We start from the raw sequence: 23,310 nt of genomic DNA on the forward strand, positions 1-23,310 counted from the left end.
TCATTATCACTTCGACGATATGATCAAACAATTTGGTTAAAGAAATGCAGCATTTACCATTAACAAAAAACCACCACACTACACTTGATCAAATCATACAAATGTCACGCTCACGAACACAACAAATACACCAACAAGAAGCTCTTAATCAAGAGCTGAAACCAAACGACAACTTAAAATTAAATAAATATAATACACAAAGTACTTAACATCTGCATTCTACATTATTCCCTCCTTGCATGGAATCCATGGATATGGATCAACAGCTCGCTCATCTCCTTCACGCCGTCGTCCATGTACCTTGATCTTTTCCCGTGTCTTGAGCCGTGTTCTGAATCGTTTGACCCACGTCCTTGGTCTTCTGCCCCAGTTGAACCACCGCATCCTGCATGCGCCTCTTGGCACCCGCCATCTGCTCCGGCACCGACCTCCCTTGCCTCAAGTAATCCAGAAGCCACGACAGCGACGACAAACCCGACAGCCCGAGAGCGCCCGAGGTCAGAAACCCAGTGACTGCGAGCCCGATTGCGATGACCGCGGGCACGATAATGGGGCTGAAGAGGAGAAACAGCGGGATGGCAACCATAAGGCCGATCAGAGTGCCGGCGAGGGTTATGCCGGCAAGGCCCAGCAGGGTCCCGCATACGGGGAGGAGAGTGATGATTGCCAGGATTTGGGTGGCCGAGGGACCAGCATGATGAGGAGGAGGATTATAGTGGCCCGCTTTCACGCCGGCCTCGAAGCCGTGGTGGTACTGCGGGTGGACTTGGAGCTGGTGCGGCGGCGGACGGGTGGCCATGGGTGGAATTGGAAGTGAAGCTTACGTTAATTAGTTTTTGCAGAAAAAAAAAAGTGAATTTAATTAAGTTGAAAAGGGGTGATGATAGGGTGGAGATATATAAGGGAAATGGTGAGTGCAACGTGTTGGTATGCATGCGTGACATGAGTCTAAGGCTTCTGCATGACTAACATGTAGCGTTTCTTACGGCTTTAAAATGTTGTGTCGGTGTGTCGCACGCACTTGCCACCTATTAGCGGTGATCCTCGAATATGGACATTCAAGTTTATATTATTTAAATTGAATGGAAATTGGTTTCAAAAAAAAAAAAAAAAAAATTGAATGGAAATTTTTGCATCCATTTTGGGCCTTAAATGAACCTTTCTACTGGCTTAAAAAGCCCAACCATAAATACACAATCCAAGGAGATATTCGTGAAATAGCTAATATGTTTAGAAATATTAGCTTTTCTTTTGTTAAACGATCCGCGAATACGGCTGTTCACTTGGTTGCTCGGGAAGCTGTACTCAATGCTAATTGTAGGGCCTGGCTTTGTTCGCCTCCGCCTTTTCTTTCTGATAATTTCGGATTCCAGTTAATTGAATATGCTTTCTTTCCAAAAAAAAAAAAAAAAAAAGAAGAGATATTTACACCTTATTTTTTCACAATCGTTATTGCGTGGACCATATTTTTTCTACTATAAAATAATATACATTCAATATAAAAATAATGTACATTCACTACAAAAATAATGTACATTGTATTCAAGAGATGTACATTATTTTTATTCTGAGTGTACATTATATTGTATAATTTACATTTAATGCAAAACTAATGTAAATTTAATATATTAAAAATGTACTTTTTATTATGGTCTACATAACTGGTCCACACAATAATTCGCCAATTTCTCATTGTACTTGGGCCTTTCCGTTGGCATTATAATAGTTAAATCAGTGGCCATCAAATTGAAGGCAATTTATATGTGGACCAGGTTCACATAACATTGTGAACTCTGGATCAAAACGACGTCGTTTTGATATTTAATATTTAATAAATTCTGTAATTTCAATTTTCGTTTCTCATGTTCCAACACAAATTTTAATTTATTCTAGGTACAGAATTTATACACTTAAAAGTACAGAATTATATAACATCTATAATATAAGACTCATATACATATACTTGGTAAAAGAGTTCTAACTAATTTGATGAAAATAACATATTTTTTTTTTATTATTGTACGTGATGTCACATGCATACATAAAAATGTTATAATGTACTATCAAATAGCCAACCATGCAGACTATCCCTTCCCAAAACAGTGTGGGGATAACTTCAACATTCTCAACTAGTACGGACGACAACATTATATTGACAACACATATATCTACGTATGTAGCTCCTTAAAACTGGAGGCTTGTATATATACACATATATATAGGTCTAGAGATTCATGGAATCAACAATCAGCATCTACCACCTCAGGGTAAAACGACGGCGACCGATCAGCGGCTGCCGGAAGTGGCAGTCCATACTCGTTGACGGAAACCCTTTGTTGATTATCACCATAAGCCGCCGCCGTTTGATTCATCGTCGACACGAATTCCATTCCCGGAGGATATCCCTGATGGGAATGGGGCTTTGCGGTGAATCGCATCAGATCGGCATTGGTGTCGTCCAGCTCCTTCTGGAGGCGGATGACTTGGCGCTGCAGCACGGAGATGGCGGCGACGCAGCCGTGAACGGGGTCCTTGGTCCGCGCCTCCGCCTCGTAGGCCAGAGAGTTCACGGCGTCTTGCCTCTGGTGCGGCGGGATGGCGTTCAGCAGCTTGCCGACGTTGCTGGTGCCGAAGATTCGGTGGACGTTGGCGAACTGCTGCGGCTCCTCCGCCGGGAAGTACGGCGCGAAGATGCAGTCCGGCAGACATTTCCGCCTCAGCAACTTGCAGGCTGCGCAAGGAGGGTTTGAATAGCTGCTGGAACTTGAAGAAGAATAAGAAGAAGAAGACATATCCTTTCTATATATATCTATGATGCAACGTAACACACTATATTTTCATATCCTGCATATATACAAAAACAACACCACTTATAGTTCATTAAATGTAAGCATAAATGGAATTTTATTTTATTTTTTAATAACCCAAGTTTTATTTTTTCCTAGACCATAACATGGAGTCTAAGACTCATGAGGAGATAAATCGAGTATAGGATTTCAGTCCAAATTCTCAATATTCGTTAACAATTGAATCATGCATCATCACCATGTTGTTGGGAGAAAGTCTTAAATGAGATTATATTTCTTATCTACTTATTAGACTAATTCTTTGTGGCCTTTTTTATGACGAAGGAACTTCCCGTCACAACTTGTGTAACAAACTTGACCGAAAGAATATAATATTGGCAAAATAATCAAACTTATTACCTTATAATACAAGAATCATGCTCCATCCAAGAAGATGGGTGGCGCCATTTGGCCGAGAGTACAATGGGAGCCTAATGATCTATTATTGATTACAAGTAAGGTTATTATTGCCTAATAATTATGAAACAACTAAGGAGATCCAAGTGTACGTGTGCATAATAAATTTCGCTGGACACAATAAAGGTAAATCGCACTAGATAAATTTTGTGCCACTATAGGCGGCTTGACCAAAATATATTAATTAGCAAGAATCAAACTTAATTTTGACCTAAAAATTAATTAGGTTCTACCACTCGGTGTTGTGGTATTCCAAATAACACATATATGTGTGTGTAAATCCTGTTATAGACATTAAATTGCATATCAAATTAAACTAACCTACTATATGTTTTGTGAAGCTCCATTATGTTCTTGAAATTAAAAGATAGTGGATGATGTGTATATAGTATTAGCTAGCTAGCAAGGTTTGGGAGAAGCTAATTAGTACTGGCAGGCAATTAAGTTTGTGTAGGGTTAGGGCATCATGTGGACTTATTACTTCCGGTTTCTAAGCCTTTATGGTGAGGTGATATCCGACATTCATCCTGCAAAGTTCCGCGAAACTAGACTTTATCTTCTGCGCATTAATAATCATATATAGAACTCATCCAAATATAATTGATGGAACATTTCTATGTTTCCTACACAAACTAATCTGTCTGATCTGCTGCATCCCCCCATTGCCAGATCTACCAAACTTGTCTCATCACCATAATCATCACTCACCCAAATCAATACATATATATAAAGATATTAATATATATCTATCTACACGTACATACAGTACATACCTTTATGATTTCTTGATTGCTGTATATATGGTGGGGGATCGGAGAGATCTTCCAAGCTATCTCACTTGATCTGTTGTCGTTCTAGCTTGAAAGCTACCGCTATATATGCAACCTTTTATTGTGCAAAAATGAGAAAGAAGAGGGTTATGTGCTTGCAAGGAGAAACCCTAGAAGAAGATGGAGTGGAAAAGATGATGATAATGGAGAAGGGTGGAGGGTGACTGGGTGAGTGGATCAATCCTGATATTTTTGAATGATGGAGTGCAAGTGGCACACTAAATAGGGATTATTAGGGCAATAATAATGATTAGGTAAGGGTGGCTGCTAAATCATTAAAAAAATCGTTTTTACTTGACCGACATATAAGTTTGAACTTTAAATTTACCATATCATCACCACTCTTTCTTCTCGCCGCCTTAAAAGGGTGGAGGAAGTAAATTAAATGATGAGTCTCAATTGTCCTAAATATGGTCATATATATAAACTCCCGACCCAAATGGTTGTATAGTAATGCTATGCACCATGCGGCTACTAACAATTCAAAACAAAACTTATGAACTTTTTTTGTATTGATTGATCGACCAATTGATATGTGCACCCAAGAGTGACTTGACCTAAAATATAATTAGCTTACATGTAATTATCAAATGAAGAATGATTAGACAACGGTGCGGTGACTATAAAATCATTGAAGTGAATTGTTTATACTTCTCCTTAAAGGTTGAATCTTCCATCCCAACGGCCCCCACACTCTGATCCGACAGAGCATTTGAGATTATGTAAATCACAATAACTCGGTCCCCACACTCTGATCCGACAGAGCATTTGAGATTATGTAAATCACAATAACTTAATGGCTCAGCAAACAGGGCTAAATGACGGTGGGCATAAGGAAAAATGAATTGTTTATACTTGACTTGTCATATAACTAGCTTAATTATAGATGTAATTATCAAACACGAAAAATTTAAATAATAGTGATGACTGTTTATAAATAATTGAAATGAACTGTTTATACTTGACCTGATATATATAATTAGTTTAAACGCAATTATATAATACAAAATAAGTGCATTCAAAAAAAAAATATAATACAAAATAAGTAGACGATTATAAGTATTAAGTCAATAAAAAAAATTTGTATATACTTGACCTCACATATAATTAGTTTAAATGTAATTATCAAATATTGAATTATTCAATAGTGACTATTAAATTATTAAAATTGTTTATAATATATAATTAATTTAAATGTAATTATTGAATATGGAAAAAAGTTGTATCATGTTCATTGTCATATTGCACATGCTAGGCAACAACATCTTGGCTTGTGGAATCAAATAACAAAGTAGGGTTCGCTTATTGATAATTCATGGCACTATTTTATTATCAATTTGTCACTTGTTTGGCAACCTTATAAATACGGAAGAAAGGAAAATGGAGAATATATTTATTTAAATTTAAATATACGTTTGAAAGACAAAACATAAGAAACGGTGCCGTTTAACTTAAACTCTGCCCGGTCTTGTGGGCTTTAAGCAAGTGTTAATGGGCTTGTTAGTCGCAGTACTTAGCCCATACTATTTCTATGGTTATCCAGAGGCGTCGATTTCTGGCGCGCGGCCGTTTTAGTTTTGGACTCTTAGGAGCAATCAACAACGCTCTGCTCAGGTCCCGCTTGCTCGAATTGTTCTCCGGTTTACCAGAATTACACCGGTGAACGTCCGCTCTCGTTCTCCTGCAGAAATGTGCGGCGATGCGCCGATGCCGAAGCATTACAGGCCTGCGGTAAGTTGAACCTTTGCGAGTCTTCTGTTTTTTGTTTCGTAAAAAACTAACCGGTGTGATCGCCGCCGATTCAGCCATTATATCGTTTGTTACGTTTCAGGAGAAGAAAATGGAAGGAAACGCCGCCAGATGCATAACTAGGTCACAAGCAGTTAAGTCTCCCTGTTCAGGTTATCGTCTATCACTTTGTTCTCAGTTCAATTTTGTTGATTCACTTTATACTTTGTTGTATATAATTTCCTTCTGTTTGATTACCGTAAAAAGTATAATTAGGCATCGACCTCAATGTTTTTTATTAGGCTCCGACGCTCTGTTACTGATAAGGTTCTTATTGGTTAAATTTCAAGTGTTTGAGCGCTTGATATATGCTATTGACACTTCCTATTGATTTATTTGTTTACCGGAAGCTATGCATCCTCAAAGGTATATTTCCGCGAGTGCCAAAGAAGAAGATCAAGGGAAATCATCAGACATATCATATCACACGAAAGATAATATGTTCCTTAAACATGAGCCACTGCTTGAGAAGTTCATAATCATAGATATACTGGCTTATATGAGAAAAAAAAAAAGGTTTAGAAAGCTATGTCAAAGAAGAACAAGGATCTTGCTGAGTGTCTAGTTGTCTACTGAATCGCAAACCTACCTATACATTAGATAGGATTACTCGAGACAGGTTGGTGTGTTCAGTGTTGGTGACAAATTTGTGATGTACTTGCAGGTACCCTAAATTCATTGATGCATTGAGGGATTTGGATGATTGTCTGAACAGTGTGTATGACATACGCTGTATGAATTTGTACTACTCTCTCATCCCTGCATTTGGTGGTGTTGTCTCATGGGTGGGAGAGGGAGATGTTCAACCGCAGTGGGTTAGTTTATAGTTCGTAATGGACCATTGTATATTGCCTATCTTGTGTAAACCAATATTGGGTTTAATTATATAAAGAACAGTAAATGAGAAAAAGGGAGTTGCTGGGGGGCTGGGAAAGAGAATTACTTATTCTTTTAGCAAACTATTCTTTGTTTGTGCTACTGATCCTTCAGTCTGATCTTGATAGAGTTAGAAACTTACTTCCAAATATCCTTAACAGGGTTCCTCAGCTCCTTCGCACTTGTCACCTTGTTGACAATGAAGCGGAAGGCTATGTCCCTGATCCTGAATATGCTAAGACCATCAAACGGCTATAGGCCTCTGCAAGAAAAGAAGTCCTCCCAATGCAAGGTGTTGGCAAAGAGGATTTGGATGATGATCATCAGAATTTACTAGTGGAGGGTATTATTGACCGTGCTGAAGCTATTGAAGCTGCTAAGAAAAAGCAAAAGGTACTTTTCCAGATTTGTTTTTTTGAATTGAGATTCTAGGCCAATTTGGTATTATCCTGATATCCATGTTTAATAATGGTGTAGAAAAATTAAGACATAGCTGTGATATTAAAAGGATTAATAAGCCTCAAGTTAGAGAAAAAAAAAAAAAAAAAAACATATAAGTCAACATCAGGTGTAGAACTAATAAATTGGTGCAGTCTCCCAAGGTTTTACATGATTATCCCTATATTCGTGCACCCTAACCCAATGCTAATTGTTAGTAAGGAAAATAAAAGAAAATCAAATAGAGCTTGAGAGCTCAAGATGGTTTCATTCTCCTCCCAAAGTCTCTTTATATACTACATTGACTTTGAGAAAGTTATGATTGATTGTAACTACATAATTTATAAATTATAAAATTTTAAATGTCTCAACCAAACATTTTATTATTAATTCTTCTCCCAAAGAATTATTAATAAGTCCATAACCAAATAAAAGGGCGGTCATTTTGTATAAATTCATCAACCAAAAAGGTTACTTAATGAATTCAGTTAGGTAATGTTGGGAATAATCCAAAGAGAAAAGAGAAAATAGAATGAGTAGCTATAAATTGTTGTTTAATTTTTTGGACCAGCACTAATTGCTCTATGTTGTGGCATACGCCACTCATGTTTGTTTCGTGTGGCTGGGATGGAGGGTTGCTTGCTATATATAGCAGCTCCCAACATCATTTTAGGACACTCAAAATTTATAGCTTCTTCATTCTTTCTCGTGTGAGGATTAATATATATATAATATATGATTTCGTGTCTGCCTATTAAAATCTGAGCAATAGTGAGGTTCGCCTACGTAATTGCTAGTGGTGCAAGCTATCCGTAGTAGGTCTGTGTACCCTGTCGAAAGCGTGTCAAAGTTCTAACTGCACCGTTACCGGGCAAATAACGCTTTTAAGGTAGTGTTATTATAATACGACACAGATTCCCCTTCTCCCATACACCCGTTGTGTCTGTGCTTCTTAAAAGGCTTCCAGATCGCGCGTTGACGTTGCGATTATTTTCTAACAGTTAATAGCGTTATTTCAGTAACAGTCAACCTTTAGCGTTATGGCACCTTTTGTCATACATGATCTATCAAATATCACTGCGGTTGATGGAAAAAATTACAAAAAGTGGGCTCAAAGAATGCGTATCATCTTTGAACAATTAGTTGATTTACGTGCTATATTCAGTTGCACATGAACCTACTCCAACAGTGTTCTCTCCTCTTGGTGCTACAAAAGCTAACCATGAACCTGATTACACTTCGGGTGAAGAATCGAGAGAAAGCAACCCTGAAATAGATTACATTTCGGGTCCAGAACCGAATGTAATTATGATGCAGTTTAGAAATGACAATGCGGCAGCCAGAGGATACCTTCTGTCACAAATGAATGACAATTTGTTCGACATCTATGTCAAACAAGACTCGGCAAAAGTCATTTGGGAATCACTGTCAGAAAAGTATGGTGTTAATAATACTGAAAATCAAAGTATCAGCACCGTTTACAACAAAAGGAGTGGAAATTTTAAGAAGTTCAAAGGAAAATGTTTTGTGTGCGGAAATCAAGAAGTTCAAAGGAACACTTAAAAACTCGATGTCCTTGCTTTCCGCACACAAAACATCTTCATTTGAACTTCTTGATTTTTCCACTCCTTTTGTTGTAGACGGTTCTGACACTTTGACTTTCAGTATCATTGGCACTGTACTTTTCTGACAGTGATTCCCAAATGACTTTTGCCGAGTCTTGTTTGACATAGATGTCAAACAAATTGTCATTCATTTGTGACAGAAGGTATCCTCTGGCGACCGCATTGTCATTTCTAATCTACATCATAGTTACACCCGGCTCTTGACCTGGAATGTAATCTATTTCAGGACTGCTTTCTCTCGATTCTTCACCCGAAGTGTAATCAGGTTCATGGTTAGCTTTTATAGCACCAAGAGAAGAGAACATTGTTGGAGTAGGTTCAGGTGCAACTGAATATAGCACGTAAACCAACTTTAATTGTTCAAAGAGGATACGCATTCTTTGAGCCCACCTTTTGTTATTTTTTTCCATCAAGCGCAGTGATTTTTGATAGATCATGTATGACAAAAGGTGTCATAACGCTAAAGGTTGACTGTTGCTGAAATAACTCTTTTAACTGTTGAAAAATAATCGCAACGTCAACGCGCGATCTGGAAGCCTTTTAAGAAGCACGGATTCAACGGGTGTATGGTAGAAGGGAAATCTGTGCCATGTTATAATAACACTACCTTAAAAGCGTTATTTGCCCGGTAACGGTGCAGTTAGAACCCTTACACACTTTCGACATGCTACACAAACCTATCCTACTACGGATAGCTTGCATTAGCAATCACGTAGGCGAATCTCACTGTTGCTTAGACTTTAATAGGCAGACACGAAATTTTATATATATATATATATATATATATATATATCCTCACACGAGAAAGAAGGAATATATATAAGCAACTACTCGAATCAGAGAGCAGATTATAATAATTTTTTGGCAAAATGATGGTGTAGCAACAACAAAAATTAGGAGTGGAAGGCAGCAGCATCATACAGAACAACACTTATGAAGCACACTGCCTCAGCTTATGTGTAACCTTTAAGTAAGGGAGTACAACAGAAATAATTATTGGGTTCATATCGGAGCTTTAACCATAATCCGATGAGGTCTCCTCATATTTTATTATGACACATGCATATTTATATGATAATAAATTATCATATGCAAATGATTATTTTGAGCACAAGTAGTCATATATTATTGGGCATTGACTATATGCTCTTAAAACTATCATAATGACATAATTTAGAAGATGGTTTGTCTTATATCTTTGCATCCATTGATTATTATGTTTTGAGAGCATTTGAAACGTGAAATATATATTGTGACAAGTATTTTAGAAATCACCATTTCATATTTTATATGGTGAGTGCATTTAATATTATAGAGAAAATTAATAACGGTGTACATAAAGATAAGTAAATTGTTAATATTCACATGGATGAGCTTTATGATCATTTTGTTGTGTTAGAAGTGTTGATTTAACACTACTGCTAAGTGATTAAATTATCAATCTGATTTAAAACTTATAAATTGTATACTTATACACATATCGAATTTATGACATTATGTGTTATATATATTATTGATATGTTACAAACATTACGCTATTTGATGAGATACATATATATTTTATAGTCACATAATCTTAAATATTTAAATTGTATACTGAGATTAATTATCAAAGATTTTAATTACAATTTGATGCTGTTTAACTTCATGATCTGAATAATAATAATAATAATAATAATAATAATAATAATAATAATAATAATACTCTTTGAGAATTGAGATTCTGCGCAGCCCACCATTTGAAGCTGTGTTGCAACGATGCCCGACATGTTGCTATAGGCCAACCCAATATTTTGCGTCATATAATTCAGATGGGCTCCGCATACTGAAAACGAGGGATCAAAATCGGAAAAATAAAAAAATTAGGCGGGAAAGCTAGCCGTTAATACACAAACACCAAAATCTGGCGCCAAAATCCCAATTCCCCCTCGGTTTCAGCTGCCCTCCTGCCCAATATTTTCACGGGCAGCCCTCTTTTCCCTCAAAAATCTTTCCCAATTAGTATTTCGCATTCCTGTCAATTCCCTCCCTTTTTTGGTAAATCTATGTATTTTATAGCGCTGCAAGAAAATATATAAGAGAGCAGATATATGGCTACTAGTAGTCGTAGTACTAGACGAGCTCAAAAATTATGCAGCGGTGAATAAAATTTCAAGTCCATGTTCCCTTTCTCTTTCTTCATTCTGACTCCATTTTTGCATTCCTTTTGCCCCCAAAAAAACCTATCTTTTCTCTCACCCTTTGCTCCCCAGAATTCTTCTTTCCTCCTCCCAATTCAAAAAGCTCATCCTTTTAGCACCCAATCTTGAAAAAATGGGGTTTTCCAAGAAGCTTCAAGTAGACGGCGGCAAGGAATCGGAGGGGACGAAATGGGTATTCGCCGAAATCGCGATTTGTGCTCCTCTCAACTCCATATCTACTAAGCCCAAGGAGGGAAACAACGCTTACCATTCCGAGTCCGACGAAGACCGCGGCTCCACGACGCCGACGTCCAGGGATTCCAGAATACCGGAGAGGCTGCCCTGCCCGCCGGCGCCGAGGAAACGCCGCCCGGCGTCCTCTTGCCGGTACAACGGTGCCCGGGAGTTCTTTGATCCGCCGGACCTCGAATCCGTATTCATACGCCACGTGGAGCGGGCCAACTGATTAGCAAGAGTGATGAATGTAGCTCCCAGGCGGCCAGGCTCTTATGTTCTGTTCTTCTTGGTTTCATTTCTCAGATTGTAGCATTTGAGCTTAAGCTTTGAGATTATGTAATATACAACACCCTACCATGTAGTTTAGTATATTTACTCCTTTCAAGAAAAACATTATCAAAATTTTCTAAGATTATCTTTGTTAGCTAATTTATTTATTTTTAATTTCAATATTATTATTATTATTATTGATAAAATTAAAGGGTAGTAAATCTTTATCTTGGCTGGAAAATGATGCTGCAGACTCTCACTCTGAAATCTAAAGTGATCAATTCTTAACCCTTTCTGGGGTCCACCATCTATTATTTCAAAATTTATGCTTTGAAAATGCACACCCTGCCTGGCTGCCTCCAGAGAATCCTATGTAGGGTTCAACAAATTCTTCCATTTACATTTCACGTTCACATACAAATCTTTCATTCATCTATCAACAAATAAAATCTTCAACTCAAACAGTCAAACTTTATAAATAAAGTAACAAAATTCAAAAGAAATTTACTAAAATCTCAACTTTAAAGTTATATTTAATTTAATTAGATTAATTTAGTAGTGCAAGCGAAATTAATTATTTGGTCAAAGTTTAATTCAAGTTCAGCAAAATTTGAACTTTAACTAACATATTAAGTAATCAAGCCTAACCACATGCAAGCCATATATATAATTATATATTATTCAAATTTAAGTTACTTTAATTATTTCGAGCTTGAACTCAAACTAACTTAAGTTCAAGTTCGGTTTGGCTCATTTGCATGCCTAAATTGATTCGAAGTGGATTAACTTAACAAGTTAAAGGGGTTTCTTTGATATACGGGAAAATCAGCTGCCGCTACTCGAATGTGCGGTTTGAGTGAAGTCCGCCTTATAACTCTAGTCGGCAAATCAGTTCATAACTAACCGATTCAAACTAAAAAGGTTAATAAACTATTCTCACGGAGTCAGTTCATAACTAACCGATTCAAACTAAAAAGGTTAATAAACTACTCTCACGGAGTCGAACTTGAAACCTTATAGTTATCGAGTTAACTATCTAACCAATTTAAGTAAGATTGACCAATTAAAGAGGTTTCTTTTACTTATTTGCAAAACTTAGTAATATATTGGGAAGCAGGAAAGATATATATTGTGCATGATCAAGAAGCTAAAGGGAGTTCTTTAACATAAAGAAATTAAAGAAAAGGCACCTTGGGATCACACTAGTGTTAAACAAAGCAAAATTGAAGCATTTGACAAAAGTGGGTATGGTGTTTGTTTGCTTTATAAGATTCTTGTTAGTGTTTAGGATTGACTTGAAAAAGAGTTTTGAAGAACTAACAGTGAAGTTGAATTGAACAGAGAGTGAGAGAGAGAGGGGATAAGAATGTTGTCTTCATCGGATTCTCCAAGCTAAGGATAAGTTCCAATTTGGTTGCCCTATGGGGAGCAACGCATGCAGCCAAAACAATATAAATCCATATTTGATTTGCTCTTATTTCAAGTTCTTCCCCCCTTTCACCCTCATGCAACATGACAAACCCATTCAAATCAAATGTATTATTGCCCTTTGCATATATACATACATTATGGTTTCAATTCTATGCTTATACACACACATTAAATTTTATTTATTAAAAAAAAAAAAAAAACTAACCCAGAGCCGGTCCTGATCCGTGCTAATCTAGGCCCAGGTTCAGCTCGGGATTTGGCCACCTCTAGTACTAAGTAGATCCCATTCATTGTTCCCAGCTCCAGCTCGGGTACTAGAGGTTTCCAGGTCCAGCCCGGGATTTGTGCACCTCTAGTGAATTCAAAAGAAACCACACATAAGAAATAAATCACACTAAGAAAATTTTATGCAACAGACTCAATTGAGAAGATATTAACAAAAACTGAACAACTTTAAACTTTAATTTATATTTTGTAAGGTAATTTTAATCTCCAAAAATTAACGAAATAAACACAATCAAATTCGAACCGTCCATTTGTGTTGTCATACTCACATATGAGGATGGTATTAAAATGACAAATAATGGCGCCATTTATAACATCTTGCAAGTTGCAAATTTTGACTTGGTTACATCAAATAAATATGAAAGACTTCTGCTGCATCTTTATCCTCATCCTTGGACGACAGCCTTTTTTCTTCAACACGTTTCTACCTTCATGATTTGTTTGCGTGTGGGAGCAACCTTAACCAATCATTAAATTTTTTTTCTTGTTAAAGTAGTGAATTCCATTATTGTAGTGAGCTCAATCAAGATTAGGCCTATCTATAAACTAATCAACTTGCGTTGGAATGTTTCCCAGCCAAATCAATGATTTCAAGTTGTTATATAGTATTTTTATAGGGAATTTTTTTTTTTTTTTTAATAATGATGAGAACACGCAAGTCACTACTTAATAGTGTGCACGTGATAAATTATGTTCATGTGTAATAATTTGCAAATCATACACAGACCCTGTGTGATGAGTTTGGCCGAAAAAATGCTTAGCTAGTTAAATCAATGATTTCAAGTTGTTATTGTATAGTATTATAAGTTAGTTTGTGGGTATAGATTGGATTTTTTCTATACCAGGAAAAAAAAAAAAAAAAAGTTGCGAACTTTGTAAGGTTGGTTGATACTTGATAGTGACCATGATGAATTGTTATCTAGTATGTGCAAAAGTTAGCTTCCTTATGGATTTGATGAATATTATACATTCAATTTTTTGCCAAAATCTCTCTTTATAGGTTGGATTTAAATAACCTTAATTCTTTTTAGGACATCCAAACGAACATAAAACATTGCATAGAATATTAGCATGCCTTCAACTCTTCTTAAGAATAACATTTATCTTTCAAAAAAAAGAAGAGAGAATAACATTTATAATTTGAATTAAAACAAACAGACACACACACATATATAGTGAAATAATATGGAATATTAAAATGCCCTTCACTCTTATTAAAAATTATTACTCCCTCCGTCCCATTTTATGTGTCTGGTTCAGTTAGTAAGGTTTGACTGAAATTATTTTTAATTCAATTTTTTATAATATTAAGTTTATTATTAGTATACAAAATTTATATATTTAGAAACTACACTAAAAGTACTATTAAACACAAAAAAAAAATAATAAATAAATAAATAAAAAAAATTATAAAGAAAATAAACAAAGAATAAATAGTTGGTTTGACCAATGAATAGTAAGTAGGACAGATAAAATGAGACAAATGGAGTATTTTATATGTGCGATGTGCAAAAATACATGCCTAATATTTTACTCAATGTTAAGATCTTAATTATATAGTATATCTCTTATAGCATAATGTATTTTAAAAAATTTAACAGAAAAAACAAACATAAATCAAGAATATAACTTAAATTAAGACTTATTATGTTTTTAGATAATATGAGGCAACATTCAAATTAACATGTAGGTACACATATGCACATATTTGTGATTATTCTTTAGTTTGAAAAAATTTGACAATATATATGATATAAGATGTCAGCATCATGATCAGTAGAATAAGGAGGTATTTGAATGCAAGAAGAATCCAATGTATGGGCTTCAATACTACAAGGAATCTAAACAGGGACAACCAGATTCCTATTCCTATTCCTATTCCTATTCCTATTCATGAATCATGGACAGTCATCTCCTCCTAGTCCTGTACAGCGTACCGCCACTGTTACCACCATTCCACCAAATTTTAAGGTTCCACGCGGTTTCTGCCCCCGGTCAGGCCTCACCATTCAGGGCTCCGCAACTAAAAGACAATAATATGTCCTGACCGAACTGCCCGTTGATCTTCTTTTGGCGGGAACGCGAACCGGAAAACTTTCCGCATTCGCGCCAAATGAGATATCGCCCGCGAAATGCGGTGCTGATTCGAGACTACAATCTTTCCCTTATTGTGTTGGGCCCAATTTATGGCAAAGGGCTTTGCTGGACCGTTTGCTTGGGGCCCTGTGTACGGGATATTGGCCCATTTTTAAAATGGCTACGCGTTTAATGAGGCCCAATGATTTGCTGGGTTTAAAATTGACTTGGAGTCAGACACCAACAGTTATAACATGGACCCGAGTTCACTTTGCAAGGTGAACTCGAATGTAAAATACACAATTTATATATTGAATGTTCATAATTTGAATTGTGAACATTTAAGTATGTAAATTGTATATTTTTAGATCCGGATCTATATAATAATTTGTCTTCAGACACTAGGCCAGTAAGGTCCAAGGCCCAAATTAGTTTTACTGGATCTAAAATACACAATTTATATACTAAATGTTCACAGTTTGAATTATGAACATTTAGTATGTAAACTATGTATTTTGGACTCAGGTCCATCTTATTCCACAATAATTTGCCAGTTTTACATTAGCCACAATTCCTTTAAGATTTCTACCAAAATTTACCCCAAAAACGATGACCGAATAGATAGAACATAATTATCATAAGTCACAAGTTCAATCTTAACGAGTACAATTTGCCTTTTCCTTATGATTTACAAATATTACACAATAATGTGATTTACTTTGTGCATTTCCTCAAATAGTGATTGCAAATTTTTCTTCCTCGCCCAAAAAAAAGAAAAAAAAAAAAAAAAAAAAAAAACTTATTTGCAATTCACAAAAGAAACCTAGCTTCTATTCCTTAACTAAAGATCTAGAAATTGCACAAAACCATCACTTAAAAGGGAGACAGCATGTATGCCCCAAACGGCCAAACTTGTCTTTTGCCTCCTTCTCAAAGGGATCATCACCCAGGTACAGCCGTACAGGTAGATGCATGCCCTGCACAGTAGCTTGCTTTCCACTGAGCTCATAACTTCACCCATTATTGCATTTACCAGACATAAGACATCAAGTTTATTTACATCTTATGCTTTTCACTAGGAAAAGGTTTTGGTTAAATCCAATTCACCAGGTATACAAATATTCAATGCTGAAAGTGGTGTGTATTAACCAAATATTTGATAGAAAGGACTGTAGAGGACAGTTTAGATTTGTGGTTTAATTTTACCTTTTATCTGCAGAATATATCCCAGAAGCCTTGAGATCTCAATCACAGAGCCCGCTCTCAGCTTTATGTAATCAGAAGCTTTTGTCATTGTCCTAATTCAAAAAGACAATATTATAGTTTTCAAAATTAGAGGACTCAAGAATATATGTTTTGTATGTATACAAAGATGCCTACTGTTTTGTGTCTTTCCTCCTGTGAGTTTCTTGATGGCAGCTCCTAGCCTCCTAGACCCTTGTCAAAATTTGGTAAGGGTAGAGAATACAACTACAATCTCACCATCATTCCCAAATCACTATCTATGACCACTTGATACACTTCCTTTGTAGGCTTTTCTGGAGCTTTCCCTACTTTTGACCACAATAGATCTTTCAGTGAGATAAGTCCATCAGTCGTGAATCTTACACAACACATTCCAAGGACCTAAATGGCTGATAGTAGTAGCCTGACAGAATGTAAATTGCTATTAATCACCCAGTGGGTTATCATCTTGAATATAAAATCACTTGCATAATATGCAAACAAAAGTTACAATGTCACCCTGCATCTGAAAGAGGTAATCAGTATGGCCAGAAGTGTGCATACCTGGCCTTTCGCCTGAGGTTCTGATATGCCTCTTCCATACTGGAATTGCACCTTAAACCTTCCCCCAAAAGTCAGCTAATGCTCTACACATTCAAGCTGCTTATGGTTATTTGCAGAAGTATGAAGCTTGGGCAGACCAGTAATCCTGAGTTCAACTCAAGAAGAAAAAACTGCCATGCAAGGAAAGTAACTAAATAACCTAAATTCCAAGTGCCTGATATTTTCTTTACGAATGAAAAGAAAAAAGAATCATCAAGTCTGAACCGGAGCAATCTTGTTCAACTTGATGCCATGAAAGAAGCTGTTATTACCAAAACAACAATTTCAAACTCAGTCTCATGCACAAGGACAATTGTTAAAGACGATCTCAGGCACCAGAGACATTGCATTCTTGATCAAAGCTTAAGACCAAGGCCATTAGCAAAGTGATAAAAGAGGTGCATATAGGTAACGATGCCAGAAAGGCGGAAAATAGATTATTAACCTCAAAAGAAAATGCTGCTTAAATCTACTTGCCCATTACCATCATATTCAAAGCTTTCTCCCAGAAGAAAAAACAAGTAGCAGACATCAATACTATTGAAAGAAAACTTGTGTAGAAACAATCCAAAGCCAAGACATAGAACAACCGAACAAACACCAAATGTTTGCAATTCATTCAACAAATAACCATTTAGTCTACATCAGCCTTGAAACATACATCTAAATTGACTCAGTTTGGCAAGCAACAAGCTGTTAATACTTGATAAATCTAGCTATGAGTCTAAAGTAGAAACTAATTTACAAGCTAGCAACACAAAATGGACAAGGCAGGATCTGGCCACAGTTAGAACAATATTGATACAGATTGAACAAGGTTGCAATACTTTGTTTTTATCACCAAGAGCTCCACTAGATGTGCATAGTAAATGAGCTCACTCTTCGCATAGTGATGTGATAAGCTCGCGCGGTGATTTTGCCCAAATCGGAAGGTCTATGAATGATTGCTTAAGCCTGTCTTCTTGAGCACTGCACAAGGCTTCAGCAACATCGCATAAATTTGATATGTCGCAAATTATGGCTTCTTGAATTTGAGCCTATGCAAAACCAAATGGAGTGTAAGCACTTCAAATACAACTAAAAAACACGCCAAACTTTAGCAGCAGAAGGTTGTTGTAACCTTTACCTGAGAAAGGAGCTCGTCTATAAGCTGCCGGGATGAGTTACCCGGCGGCCCGGAGGTACTGGCGGCATGGTCCGAAGACGGTGTAGGAAGCTCTGGATGCGTCTGTTGCTGGATGGAGGCTTTCTCTTGCATCGCCTTCAAGGTGTTCGACAAATGTTCCCACTGGCGAATCTCTCTTTGATACTTCTGCTTGAGTTTGACGAGTGCGGCCCTCTTCCGTTCCCGGCGGTTGTTCTCCTCCGCCGTGGGATCAGGAAGCGGTGGAAGCGAGGAGGAGGATGTGGTAGGGGTGTCGAGGCGGGGGCGCTTCTTGCGTTTGTAGACGAAGCCATCGTCGTTGACGACCTCCCATTCGTCGTCTGCCCAATCTAAACCCGCCATGGGCTTCGACGAGCGGGAAAATGATTCAAGTAAAGAAAAAGGCTCAATTTGAAATGGACCGCGATCTTAACGGCGCGCGGGGAAGGCATCAATTTTCAGTTCACCGGATAAGTCCAACAAAGGCGTCATGGACGATATTATTTTAATTTTGTTTTTTAATTTTACAAATCAAATAGAGTACTCCTATTAAAACCTTCACACATAGTTACTAATTCTGAATTATAGACACTTTTTTTTTTTTTTGAGATAACAGGCTTGTCTAATATTAGGATCAAATTAAGATAGATGAGTTCCTTTCATTCAATCACACTCCAAATTAATTAAATTTAAATTAATCAATTAGTTATCATGTAACCCCATTGAATTGATAGTTTATAATCACTGGGTTAGGTTACTCCAATAACTATCTCAGTCATAAAATTAACAAAATTAATTATTATTATTATTATTTAAATTCAATCACCGAATCTCATTTTTTGTACCCAATCATTATATGCAACATTGAGCATATTTTCCTAATTAGATTTTAGGTAATTTGAGAGAATTGGCCAATCCAAAAAGAAACGGGGTCAATTTCTGAATATCAAAACATCAGGGATGGTTTTTAATTAAACCCAAATCCAATCCCAATATATAAAGGGAAAACGTCGCAGAGACCTGAGCGGAGCAACGACGCGCCACCAGAGCAGACGGGAAGTGTTCGACCAAATGCTTCAATGGCGAAATCGACGCAACTCTCCAAAGTATCGCTCGCCTTCCTCCGCTTCACGAGCACAGCTTCTGTCGCTAGGCCACGCTGCATCGCCGTTCCCTCAAAGCTTAAACCCCTCATGCTAAGGCATTTCTCAACGACCTCAACTCCATATCCACTTCAATATGAGATGATCGTATCTCGCCCAGTCGAGCCCCCGCGGAACCATGGTCGCCGCCGTAGCCTACGGAGCCCCATCGCAAATTCCAAACCCACCGAGTCTCCGGAACCCGACTCGGAACTCGGATTCGATGACTGGGTCGAAAGGAAATTAAGCTCAACTCCATCTTCTTCACAAAGCCCAGCTGACCAGACCAATGATACAGATACAGGAATGGACAAGGCTAAAAGGAAGTATTACAATAAGAGGAGGAAAAGAATGTTTGGGTCGGATTCGGAAGACGAGGGTAACCGCCGGGATGGTAGTGATTTTGTGGAACTGAAGCAAGAAGTTGTGGAGCTACGTACGTTGCATAAGAAAGAGGAGGAGTTGCATTTCTATGATGCATTTGCGTATCCCTGGGAGAAGGACAAGCATTATAAGATGGTTTATCAATTGGAGAAGAAGTACTTTCCTGATCAGTGTTTCGATAAGGCTTTTCTCGAGCCTGGTCAGTCCAATGAGAGTACACCGAAGGGGAAAAGGAAAGTTGGCAAAAGTGAAGATCGTAAAGAAGAAGCTGCAGATCGCGTGCAAGATACAGGGTTGGTGTTCTTTGAGACTGAAGAGAAGACTGAGAATACAGAGTGTGAGACTAAGGATGCCAAAGTGGACGTTTCAGAGAAGAAAGTTGAGGAATTCTTCAAGTGTTTGAAGACAGTTCCAAATGACAGCGACAGAGGTGGTGTTTCCAGTGCCGAGCCATTCTTTTCTTCAAGGAATACAGGCCTTCCTCCGAAATGGGATAGCCCTGCTGGGACTGTGGTTTTAGTGAACAAACCAAAAGGTAAGTTTGGTATGATTTTTCATGGAATTATTATGACTGTTCTGCTAGCCATTGCCTAACATACAATTACTATGCAAGTGCCAGATTGCATTCCACATTTAAATAGCAGTAAGTAGAGAATAGAGATTGTGTGAATTTCTCTGAAAATGTTAATCTGATGTCCTTGGTTGTTCTATAAATATCACCCCCAGGTTGGACTTCATTTACAGTTTGTGGAAAGTTGCGCCGCCTAACCAAAGTGAAAAAGGTCATTATCCTTTTATGGATGAAAGTGGTAAGCTTTCTAGATTGGCATGTTCTTCTTAATATGCTCTTAAATATACCTCTTGCAGGTAGGACATGCTGGGACTCTTGATCCTATGGCCACTGGTTTATTGATTGTATGTGTTGGTAAAGCAACAAAGCTGGTTGATAGGTCAGTCAATATGTGTCTTATGTTCATCTAGTCCTAAAAAGTTCATATTTTGGAACTTCAGATGAAAGTTTCTAGTACTCCGTACTTTGTTTTACTCCAGTGGATTCATGTGACTAGATTAGCAAATCATTGCACTTACCTCAGTGAATTGTTAAGGCCAAATTCCATTCAAAGTCTTAATTTTTCTTGGCAGATACCAGGGTATGATTAAGGGTTATAGTGGAGTTTTCCGACTAGGAGAAGCCACCTCTACATGGGATGCGGATTCCCCGGTGTGTTATTATTACATTTTGCCATATGTCTATGCTGGACTTGGATATCTGTTCAATGGCTAAAATAATATTAGTTGCTAAACATCAGCACTATGTGTTTAAATTCTTGAAACATACAAATGAACTGGCATTTTTTTGGTGGACTTGTAAAGTTTAGAGGTGCTGAGTGTTCTACATGAAAGAGGTCACAGTTGGAAACATTTTGATTTATATAGGTTATTCAACGTGAACCATGGGAGCATATCAAGAATGAGGATCTAAGAAAAGCTGCTGCATCCCTTTCTGGAGAGATATGGCAAGTCCCTCCAATGTTCTCTGCCATCAAAGTAAGTTCAATTATCATTCTTTTGATCACATTGCAGATCAAATTCTGGAGATTTTTATTGCTTACACTGCAAATGCTTATCAGATATCTAGGTTCTATTATCAAGGATATTATTCAATTCTGGTCAGATACTGTGCACTGAGTTTAGCCTTTATTATGGGTGTGTTTGGTTTGTGGGGTTAGACACAAGGAATGGGAATGAAAGTCATACACGTTGTTTGGTTGACAACTTTTTAAAACTCAAGTATAGGATTTGATTACCCCTATAATTACAAAACCCATTACCTAATTGAAATTAGGTATCATTCCATTAATTTAGCCTTATCGCTCCTCATTTCATTGCTTCCTCATTTCGTCGCCTCCTCACTTCATTGCCTTCTCACCTCATCACCACTCTTAAGATCAATTGCCTTGATTTTTTGTTTTTGTATTTTTAAAATCTTTATTCTGATTAAAGGGTCATACATAACCAAATATCAATATTGGTAATCATTCCAATTCCACCCTACTACCAAACATGCAAAATACTTTCACCAAAACCCATTCCACTTACCAAGTATTTGATTCTCATTCCGATTCAGATTCCCACTTTTGAACCAAACACCCTATGTTTTGTTATATAGAAAAGAGCATCCCAAATTATGGCTCTCATCTTCCATTTTATCTAAATTTTCACTTTTATCCCCACCCCTATCTCTGCTAATCCTTTTGGATGGCAAAGGTATGAATAGTTTACATAGAGAAGCTACAGTTCTCATAACCTGATTACTTTCGTGTTTCTTTGCCATGTGACAGGTTGGTGGTGAAAAGATGTATGAGAAAGCAAGAAGAGGTGAAAGCATTGAACTTTCACCAAGAAGGATTTCAATATTCCAGTTTGACATTGAACGTAGTTTAGAGGACAGGTTGTCAATGGTTTGATTTTTATGCAGCTTTTAGCTGTGCTTCATACTACTGCTATTCCTACTCGTGCTCCTATATTTATGACATGATTCTCTCCCCTCAATAGTTTATTACACTATCTTTACAGATCATGGAAATGGGGAATTTTCTTTCAGTTGCTAGTTGCTACACTTCCATTTGTCTAACATAATTCATAATTCTGTTTGAAATGCAATCCACATACATTATTTGAAATTACCTTATTGCATTGCAGACAAAACGTGATTTTCCGGGTAATATGCTCAAAAGGAACCTATATTCGATCGCTCTGTGCAGATTTTGGGAAGGCTCTGGGCAGGTAGCATATGTGAAAATGACTTTGCTCTACAGCTCTAAAACAATAGAGTTAATAAGAAACCATAGAACTATTTGAGCTACTTTGTTTCATTTTTCTATTGTATGTGATCTGATGTAATGTTGGCTATGTTTTCTTGCAGTTGTGCTCACTTGTCAGCCTTACGAAGAGATTCAATTGGTATGATTCTTTTCATTTAATCATTGGTTATCGCTTGTCTCATACAACTGACCTATATTTAGATATGACCCCTCCCCTGATCCCCACCCCCCACCCCCCCAACCACCAAATACCTCACCCCATGCTGTTTAGTAACCATCTATCTATTAAATTTTGCTTGCCCTGAGCTAATTGTGGTTGTTTGTTATCTCCATATCAGGAGAATACAAAGCAAATGATGCTTGGGAATTTCAAGAGTTGGAAGAAGCAATAACCAAAGGATACTTGTAGAGTATTTACATACTTCTCGTTTCATTATGAGGATATAGATCACATAGGACCATGATTTTACATATTCACAGGCATGGGAAATGTTGTTACCCTCTCTTTACTATCTTATTGTTATTATTCTTTTCATGTGGAATATTTCTTGGTATGTAAAAACCAACCATTTTCCACATAAGAAGTGTAAGCTACTGCTCCCTATTAAAGAAAATGTTGAGACTTCTTTATCATCAGATTCTGTGATATCAACAAATGCTTCCTTGTAATGAAGTTCAAGAAAGTAAAA

General features: G+C 37.1%; 4 protein-coding genes, 1 long non-coding RNA gene and 1 pseudogene across 7 annotated transcripts; 2 read left to right on the top strand and 4 right to left on the bottom strand.

Moving 5' to 3' along the window:
* Window positions 1-31: 31 nt before the first annotated feature.
* LOC109178102 (oleosin 18.2 kDa-like) lies at window positions 32-870 on the bottom strand. The gene has a single exon (XM_019327632.1). The coding sequence runs from the start codon at window positions 797-799 to the stop codon at window positions 281-283; it is 519 nt and encodes a 172-aa protein (XP_019183177.1). The 5' UTR covers window positions 800-870; the 3' UTR covers window positions 32-280.
* Window positions 871-2,091: 1,221 nt separating this feature from the next.
* On the bottom strand, window positions 2,092-4,255 carry LOC109178121 (LOB domain-containing protein 25-like). 3 transcript variants are annotated; one of them, XM_019327665.1, is made up of 2 exons: window positions 4,037-4,255; window positions 2,092-2,844 (listed from the first exon to the last, which is right to left on the bottom strand). In XM_019327665.1, exon 2 carries the CDS (start codon window positions 2,790-2,792, stop codon window positions 2,241-2,243), a length of 552 nt encoding a protein of 183 aa, XP_019183210.1. In that variant the 5' UTR covers window positions 2,793-2,844; window positions 4,037-4,255; the 3' UTR covers window positions 2,092-2,240. The 3 variants fall into 3 exon arrangements, with proteins under 3 accessions (XP_019183210.1, XP_019183211.1, XP_019183212.1); XM_019327666.1 differs by having other exon boundaries at window positions 4,033-4,255; XM_019327667.1 differs by lacking the exon at window positions 4,037-4,255 and adding an exon at window positions 3,743-3,925 and having other exon boundaries at window positions 2,092-2,846.
* Window positions 4,256-6,224: 1,969 nt separating this feature from the next.
* Window positions 6,225-11,664, top strand: LOC109178021. Its single transcript, XR_002053654.1, has 3 exons — window positions 6,225-6,322; window positions 6,919-7,150; window positions 10,552-11,664. It is a non-coding gene; the product is annotated as an uncharacterized LOC109178021 (long non-coding RNA).
* Window positions 11,665-15,961: 4,297 nt separating this feature from the next.
* Window positions 15,962-17,713, bottom strand: LOC109178015 (annotated as a pseudogene).
* A 288-nt stretch (window positions 17,714-18,001) lies between these two features.
* Window positions 18,002-18,633, bottom strand: LOC109178031. The gene is made up of 2 exons (XM_019327529.1): window positions 18,253-18,633; window positions 18,002-18,163 (listed from the first exon to the last, which is right to left on the bottom strand). Exons 1-2 carry the CDS (start codon window positions 18,631-18,633, stop codon window positions 18,002-18,004), a joined length of 543 nt encoding a protein of 180 aa, XP_019183074.1.
* Window positions 18,634-19,275: 642 nt separating this feature from the next.
* Window positions 19,276-23,254, top strand: LOC109178301. Its single transcript, XM_019327924.1, has 9 exons — window positions 19,276-20,331; window positions 20,523-20,578; window positions 20,664-20,746; window positions 20,940-21,018; window positions 21,234-21,344; window positions 22,139-22,248; window positions 22,500-22,583; window positions 22,723-22,760; window positions 22,960-23,254. Exons 1-9 carry the CDS (start codon window positions 19,350-19,352, stop codon window positions 23,028-23,030), a joined length of 1,614 nt encoding a protein of 537 aa, XP_019183469.1. The 5' UTR covers window positions 19,276-19,349; the 3' UTR covers window positions 23,031-23,254.
* Window positions 23,255-23,310: the final 56 nt, after the last annotated feature.

Source organism: Ipomoea nil, unplaced genomic scaffold (assembly GCF_001879475.1).
Source record: "Ipomoea nil cultivar Tokyo-kokei standard unplaced genomic scaffold, Asagao_1.1 scaffold0813, whole genome shotgun sequence".
Lineage (NCBI taxonomy): Eukaryota > Viridiplantae > Streptophyta > Magnoliopsida > Solanales > Convolvulaceae > Ipomoea > Ipomoea nil.

Coding starts and splice junctions, on each gene's coding strand:
- LOC109178102 (XM_019327632.1), bottom strand. CDS start 799: ATGGCCACCCGTCCGCCGCCGCACCAGCTCCAAGTCCACCCGCAGTAC.
- LOC109178121 (XM_019327665.1), bottom strand. CDS start 2,792: ATGTCTTCTTCTTCTTATTCTTCTTCAAGTTCCAGCAGCTATTCAAAC.
- LOC109178031 (XM_019327529.1), bottom strand. CDS start 18,633: ATGGCGGGTTTAGATTGGGCAGACGACGAATGGGAGGTCGTCAACGAC. Junction 18,164..18,252: donor TAGACGAGCTCCTTTCTCAG/GTAAAGGTTACA, acceptor GGTTTTGCATAG/GCTCAAATTCAAGAAGCCAT.
- LOC109178301 (XM_019327924.1), top strand. CDS start 19,350: ATGGCGAAATCGACGCAACTCTCCAAAGTATCGCTCGCCTTCCTCCGC. Junction 20,332..20,522: donor TTTAGTGAACAAACCAAAAG/GTAAGTTTGGTA, acceptor TATCACCCCCAG/GTTGGACTTCATTTACAGTT. Junction 21,019..21,233: donor CATGGGATGCGGATTCCCCG/GTGTGTTATTAT, acceptor TGATTTATATAG/GTTATTCAACGTGAACCATG.